The sequence below is a fragment of the Ailuropoda melanoleuca genome, chromosome 16, assembly GCF_002007445.2.
Source record: "Ailuropoda melanoleuca isolate Jingjing chromosome 16, ASM200744v2, whole genome shotgun sequence".
NCBI lineage: Eukaryota > Metazoa > Chordata > Mammalia > Carnivora > Ursidae > Ailuropoda > Ailuropoda melanoleuca.
In genome coordinates this window covers 90747592-90754772 of record NC_048233.1, presented here as the reverse complement: position 1 = coordinate 90754772, position 7181 = coordinate 90747592, and the positions used below count along the sequence as shown (strand labels likewise).

General features: G+C 64.9%; 2 protein-coding genes across 4 annotated transcripts in view; one reads left to right on the top strand and one right to left on the bottom strand.

Annotated features, from left to right (window-relative positions):
* The first annotated feature begins 11 nt into the window (after nt 1–11).
* Nucleotides 12–4623, top strand: CD151 (CD151 molecule (Raph blood group)). Of its 3 annotated transcripts, XM_034646420.1 has the most exons (9): nt 17–549; nt 863–926; nt 1847–1934; nt 2074–2265; nt 2533–2607; nt 3125–3229; nt 3336–3494; nt 3658–3744; nt 3836–4623. In XM_034646420.1, exons 3-9 carry the CDS (start codon nt 1854–1856, stop codon nt 3893–3895), a joined length of 759 nt encoding a protein of 252 aa, XP_034502311.1. In that variant the 5' UTR covers nt 17–549; nt 863–926; nt 1847–1853; the 3' UTR covers nt 3896–4623. The 3 variants fall into 3 exon arrangements, with proteins under 3 accessions (XP_034502312.1, XP_034502311.1, XP_011215948.1); XM_034646421.1 differs by lacking the exon at nt 2533–2607 and having other exon boundaries at nt 12–549; XM_011217646.3 differs by lacking the exon at nt 17–549 and having other exon boundaries at nt 608–926.
* Nucleotides 4624–5825: 1202 nt separating this feature from the next.
* POLR2L (RNA polymerase II, I and III subunit L) overlaps nt 5826–7181 on the bottom strand; it is a gene marked incomplete at its 5' end in the record, with an annotated part of 2492 nt that continues 1136 nt past the window's right edge. The window contains one exon of the mRNA XM_034646422.1: nt 5826–6086. Within this exon, the coding sequence (XP_034502313.1) occupies nt 5978–6086 (109 nt within the window). The remainder of the gene's footprint in view (nt 6087–7181) is intronic.

The window sequence follows — 7181 nt, the reverse complement described above, 5'->3', positions numbered from 1 at the left end:
CCGCCGGCCCGGCAGCAGCCCCCGCGCCGGCCCTCTCGGGAGGGTGGAGGGGCGCCCGGGGCGGGGGCGAGGCGCCCCCTGGCTCTTCGCACAGGCCTGGCGGCCCCTTCGGCCCCCTCTGAGTACCTCGGTCATTGTCTGTGGACACCGGTGCCCTTCCCTCCGCCTGAGTGCAAGTGGGCGCGCCGTCCGCCCGTCCGGGCGGGGGCGGCGGCTTCACCGCGGTGACGCGTGGCTGCCTCCCCGGGCCTGGCCGGCGCTGAGTGAGGGACTCCTGGCCTTGCGGCGCGGGGGCTGGGTTGCAGGGGCTGGGGTGGGGCAGCTCCGTCCCAGGCCGCAGGAACTATTTCTGGCCGGCGCTTTCCCAGGGGGCTCACATCCGCCAGGCACTCCCGGAAAGAGCGGCCCTTTCTGCGCCGGGCGTCCGCGCGCGGGCCGCGGGGGCTGGGACCTCTCCACGGGCCCGGGGCCAGCCTGCGGGCGCGTGGGGCTTCCAGACCTCCAGCTCCGCTCTTCGGGTCTGCGTCTTTTTTTCTGCCCGGGCTGCAGGTACTGCTGCTTGGTGGGGGAAGGGGTCGTGGCGGGTCTGGCAGGAAGGCCCAGGGTGGGGTGCTTGGGGAAGGGAGTAGTCCCTCTCCTCCCAGGATCGCACTGTCCACAAATACTTTCTGCCCTGCCCACTGAGGCCCAGACCAAAATACCGGGCCTGGCCTCTCCCCTCCCTGCCGGCGGGGAGCGGGCTCTGCCTACTGTGGAAGCCCAGCCGGTCCGGATCCGCCGCCAGCGGCGGCCACAAGGAGGGGTGACGGAATCCTGCCCAGCCAGCGCGGGCCAGACCTGTGACTTGTCCATGCCCTTCTAGCGGAGCCTCCTGGGGAACTTCCGGCCACCTGTCTTTCCGAGGAGCCCGTCCCTACGGCAGCCAGGTGAGTGCTGGGCGGGGCGGGTGAAAGTTCAGCTCTGGGTGGTGCTGTGCCAGTCTGGAAACGTGGCCTGGGGCGTCCGGCTGCCACCTGTGCCCCAGGGCCCTCTCCCACCGTCTTCAGCGCAGAGACCCTACAACAGAGCAGGCAGGGTGTCCCTGGATGACCCTGGGGAGGAGCACAGCCTGTAGCTTCGTGTCTTGCTGGGGTTGGGGGCGCTGGCCCCTTTCCAGTACTGAGAATTAGCGGAGGAATTACCCCAGATCTGGGGAATGTGTTTCTGCCGGCTCTGCCTGCCCAGCCCATCTATTCTGCCCACCCTGGCGAAGAGGAAGGCAGGCCTTCCCTTTAACAAAAACCTGAGGGGCTTCCCTGAAGCCCTGTGTCTCGTCAGGGGCAGATCAGTCTGTCTCTGAGTGGCCTCCTTCCCTCCAGCCGCCAGTTGGCTCCTGCCAGCCTGCCAGCCTGTGACGTGGGGCCCAGGGAATGTTGTGTGCGTGGGGGGGGGGCGGGTGGGGCCTGCATGAGCTCACCCTGAGGTGCCTGCTGGGGCTTCCTATCCTGGCTGCCAGCAGGGGTGAGTCAGCCGGTAATAGTTGGGGTCCTCCCTGTCTCCCTTGTGGCTTGGGCTCTGGTCAGGGAAGCCAGGCCCTTCAGCCTTCCAGGGCCTGGCCTTCAGCTTGGCTGTGGGCAGTAGACATGTACCCTGGCTGGGGGTGGGGGGGCTGGGAGCTTCTGAACTGCTCTCCCAGGAAGCGTCCCGGTCTTCCCGGAACCTTCATTCAGGACAGACAGCTGGCTGGGGTTCAGCCGGGGGCCAGCCTGGGCATCTGTGTCCCCTCCTAGTGTCCCCACTGGTGTCTGGCTGACCTCCCAGTCAGATCCTGGTGTCGTGGGCTCTCTGGCGTCCCCTTGCCTCTCAGCCCCAGGATGGGGGAGTTCAGCGCGAAGGCGACATGTGGGACCGTCTGCCTCAAGTACCTGCTCCTCACCTTCAACTGCTGCTTCTGGGTGAGCAGCCCCCCCCACCCCCCACCCTCAGTCCTCTCCTTCCTCCCATTCCTGGTCCCGGAAAGAGCCTTGGCCTGGGGCCTCAGCCCCATCTCTCTGACCTGGGGCCGAGGTGGTGACCAGTGTGCACTGCCCACAGCTGGCCGGTCTGGCCGTCATGGCGGTGGGTATCTGGACGCTGGCCCTCAAGAGTGACTACATCAGCTTGCTGGCCTCAGGCACCTACCTGGCCACAGCCTACATCCTGGTGGTGGCTGGCGTCGTCGTCATGGTGACTGGTGTTCTGGGCTGCTGTGCCACCTTCAAGGAACGGCGGAAACTGCTGCGCCTGGTTAGCAGGGCGTGGCCGCGCGGGGGCAGGGCCCCCACTTGTCCAGCCCCGAGTCCCCACATCCCAGCTGGGCCCACTGAGGGAAGACACCAGCTCTGAGGGAGAGCACTGGGGACGGCCACACCCACCTGCTGCCTGGAGCCCTCTGTGGCCACTTGGGATCTGAGGTTGGGGGCTCTGCTCCGTTGTGCCTGGGCACGAGGAGTCCCCACGGGACAGGGATGTCTGCGTCCAGCCCCACCTAACTGGGTCCCTGCCCACCCCCAGTACTTCTTCCTGCTTCTCATCATCTTTCTGCTGGAGATCGTTGCTGGCGTCCTGGCCTACATCTACTACCAGCAGGTGAGGGGTCTGGACACACAGGAGCACGGAGGGACACGGGCACAGAGGCACAAACACCCAGTAAGATGGACTTGTACACGTGGGGACACATACACACAGATGTGCCGTGTAAGAAGACAGAGAAACACACACACAGACACAGTCCCCCCGCCATGCTCCAGAGCCAACCACGTGCCATCAGGCCCTGGGGGTGGGGGCTGGGTCACAGTGGGGGTGACAGACAGCAGGAATGGACAGCCTGCCTGTCACACCCAAATTGCCCGCTTGGGGGCTCCCGCGGGGAGGAAAGTGTCCTTGGGATCAGGAGCGCCCTCCCCATGCCCAACCCCATCCGTGGCCACCTGGTGACTCTCCCAGCCCAGCCCACCCCCTCCCCAGCCGGCATCCGGCCCTAGCCCTGCCTGGAGGCCTCCCCGAACCTCTTCCCCATCTGCACCTGCCTCCACCGGTCCCACCTTGGTCCCACCTGGGGGTGTCTGAGACTGCGCAGCTGAAGCTGTCACCACCTCACCCCCAGCTGAACGCGGAACTCAAGGAGAACCTGAGGGACACCATGACCAAGCGGTACCACCAGCCAGGCCACGAGGGTGTGACCAGTGCTGTGGACAAGCTGCAACAGGAGGTGGGCGGGTGGTGCAGTGGGGTGCATGCACAGCCCCGTGGGCCTCCTTGGACCTCTGGGGGGGTCCCCGTCATGGGGCCTCAGCAGGGCCACGTTCCTACTGCAGTTCCACTGCTGTGGCAGCAACAACTCACAAGACTGGCGGGACAGTGAGTGGATTCGCTCAGACCAGGCGGGCGGCCGCGTGGTTCCGGACAGCTGCTGCAAGACCGTGGTGCCCGGCTGTGGGCAGCGGGACCACGCCTCCAACATCTACAAGGTGGAGGTAGGCCGGTGGGGGCCTGGGCTCCCTGGCGGGGGGCTGAGGGGGCCGGGGCCGGGATGCTGGTGGGGGGGCTGGTGTGGTCACACCCGAAGGGGTCTGGGGGCTGCAGCGGCGGGGGGGCTGGACTTGCTCGCCTTCAGTGCCCCTACCCGTACTTTACCAGGGCGGCTGCATCACCAAGCTGGAGACCTTCATCCAGGAGCACCTAAGGGTCATCGGGGCAGTGGGCGTTGGCATCGCCTGTGTGCAGGTTTGGGGGTGGGGCGGGACAGGCCCCGGCGGGTGCAGGGGACACCGCGTGGCAGGAGCTGTGCTGCGCTCACACCGGCTCTGTGCCCCAGGTCTTCGGCATGGTCTTCACGTGCTGTCTGTATAGAAGCCTGAAGCTGGAGCACTACTGAGCCTGCCCGGGCGCCGTCCGCAGCTTCTCCCTGACTGCTGAGCTGACACTACTGACGGCCAGGGTGCTGGGGTCCCAGGATGCCGCTCCTTCCCTACTCCTCCAGGGAGGGTGTGTTCCCAAGCCCATGGGCACACCCCCGTGCCATCACCATGCCTTCACTGGGACCTCTGGGGACCCCTCCCCTCAGAGGGGGCTGCAAGTGCCTTTCTCTGCAGACCAAAGGCCCAAGCTGGGGCCCCCACCCACAGCAGGGCAGGAGCAGTACTTCTGCCTGCAAGGGAGGTCTTGGGGTGTTCCATGCGCTCAGCCAGAGGGGCTGGCCCACCCTAGGGTGCTCCCAGACCCCCAGACACATGGTGGTCAGGGCAAGCCTGAAGGGGCACTGCTGGGTGGGGCAGCGCCGGGGAATACAGAACAACTCCAGGTGAGGAGTCCCAGATGCCTGCCACTGGGTCACAGACCCCCAGCCAACTCCTGGGAAAGCCAAGCCAGCTCTGTCCTGCGGGTCCCGTGCCTCTGCCCTCCCCAGCCTGGCCTCTGCTGCCCAGGTCCCTGCTGGGACTTCCCCGACACCCTCCCCACTCAAAGGCCACACATTCACTTGTGCACTGTCCTGTCCCCTTCCCAGAAGCAGGGGGTTTGTGGGTTTTATTCACTGCTGTATCACAAATGCCTAGAACTGCTCGTGCCACATAATAGGCGCTCAATAAAGGTCTGTGGAACGGACGCGTGAGCTTACTGTTAGCAAGAGACAGGGTCCTGGTCCTCAGGGCCTTCCCCCAGCAGGGTGAAAAGAACCACCCACCCAGTGCCAGGACAAGGGGCCAGGACGGCACATCCTGGGGGTCCAGGGCAGCCACCTCTGAGCCAAGGATGGGACTCCAGGGAGAGGAGGCCAGTAGCAGGGACAGCCGAGCACAGGCTGAGAAGCAGAAAAACCTTGCCTGTTTTGGGACACAAAAGTGGTAGCGGGGCCAGAGCCTCTCAGAGGCAATGGAGACCTCAAATGGCCTGGACCTGCTTGTTTCCAAATACCCTTCTGGCCTGTGTAGCCATTAGGGACGGGGGGTGGGGGGAAGCCTCTCGAACCCGACATGAGAGGCCTGGGCAGACCCCACCTCCCCCTGCCCCTGCAGCAGGTCTGTTCACTGGCCCCCAGAGGACCCCATGTCATATGTCTAGGCAGCAGTGTTTGCCTTGAGAAGGTGCCAAGGAAAGCCGCCTCCCTCTTTCCTAACCACACACTCCTGCATACTGCCCACCAGAGGGCACAGGCCCTGCCGGACTCCCATGCAGGGTGACAGCTGCTGGCTCTAAGCCTCCGCCAGCTGGAACGGGGCAGAAGCCCCTGGCAGAGAGTTTGCTAGGCAGGCTCAAGGGATTCGATGCCAACACCCAGGACACTGGGAGCTTGGCGAACCGACACCCCGCAGGGCCTCCTCAGGGCTGCCCTCAACCCGCTGTGAGGGCCTCGGGGGCCTGTGCGGAGGCTGGGCACTGCTCCTCCCTCTGAACTTGGCCAAGGGAAGGAGTCTGCTGAGCTCGGCTGGAGCCTAGAAGCTTCTGGCAGCAAGACCCTCAAGACAAGCAGCTAAAACCACAGCAGGCATTCTGTTCAGGGCCCAGAAAATCTGGTTCTTGAGATCCTGGGAGAGGATGTGAGGATCTCTGTGCACAGCCTAAACAGCACCCACGACCTGGGGGCGGGCACGCAGTGTCCCCTGAGCCCCCAACCCAAGTGCTCTTGGCCGTCTGTACCTGTGAAACCCCACACTCCAGAAGGAGACCCCCCCCACCCCTGCTGAATGGCTGCCACTTGGATGGCGCTCCCTCCACCTGGGCAGTGAGAGCCACGTCCATCCCCAAGCAGCTGCAGGTACGAGGCAGGACACAAACACCAGAGGCAGGAAGTCACACGAGGCCAAGCCAACCGTCAGGACCTCCTCATGGTTCTGCAAAGACCTTTACTGGACAGCTCCCTCTGGAGCAGAGACACACACCCGTAGGAGGTGGGCAGGGTGCACAGGGGCAAAGTGCGGACTGCTGCAGGTGAGCACGGTGGGGGGCGGGCGCCAGCACATCACTTCTCCAGGGGGGCGTAGTTGAGCAGCTTCTCGATCAGGTCCACGTGTGCCAGCAGCATGCGGCGGCAGCAGTAACGCTTCAGGCCAAGTGCATCCAGGGCGTCCCTGGGGTGAGAAGAGCAGACCACACCCTGTTCATCTGGGTAGTTCTGGGGGGCAGGGGGCCCTGCCCGGCCGTCTGTGCCACTCGTCAGGGAGGGAGAGGTCTCTCCAGGAAGCCATCTCTCTCTTGGTTCTCAAGCTAATTAGAGTTGTCAGTGTCCCTGGGACCCAGCCCCGGTTGCCCTAACGGCTTCCAGAAAATTCCCACAGCACCACTCCAATGTACAGAGATGGCAAGACGGTACAGAGGGGGCCAGGTTGGGCAGTTTCTACCCATAGCATCCAGGGGGAGATCCTATGCAGGCTTCTAGCCAGTCACTCACACTCTGGTCACTCTAAGAGACTCATCAAGACCTGGTATGACCACTCAGCCCAGCCCTGGCCTCTCCCCATTCACCCAAAAACACCCCAGGCCCAGGGTTCAAATGTGATCAGGACAAGGGACTGTCTGCACAGGGGCCCGGAGTCCACCTGTACCAGGGAACAGAGATTCAGACAAACCTGGTGGTGACTGCAGCGCTGAGAGGCAGGGACACAAAAGAATTCCCCAGAACAACCCGCTACTCACGGCTCTGTGGCCAGGGAGCTTGGTCCCACAGAACAAGAGGGTTTGCGGGACAGGGGCGTGGGTCTAGCAGCGGAGAGAGATTAGGGAGCAGGTGGCCCCGGAGGAAGCTGAGCACTTAACTACGGGGAAGAGGTGCCATGCCTTTCCAGAAGGATATCTCCAAGTCCTCAAGATACCGGTGGCTTGATGCCCAACTCCCCTCCTCTCCCTAAACCGCAAGGCGGGGTGGGGTGGTGGCAACGCTCTCCCGAGAGGAGGTCAGTAGAGCAGGGTCGGGAGAGAGCCTAAGGGGTGGGAGCCCCTGCAGGGTGACCCGGAATCCCGTGCGAGCGCCCGCCGCCTGGCCAGGGCCCCGGGACCCCGGCCCGCCGTCCCCTCGCCCCCGCGCCCAGCAGGAGCCCACCTGCACACCTCGGCCCCCGACATCGTGCTCTGCCCTGCGCCCACGCCCCACAGATCGGGGCCCCTCTACCCCGGGCCCCCACCGCCGCCCCGAGTCCCGCAGGCGATGACCCCTCGACCCCGGCTCC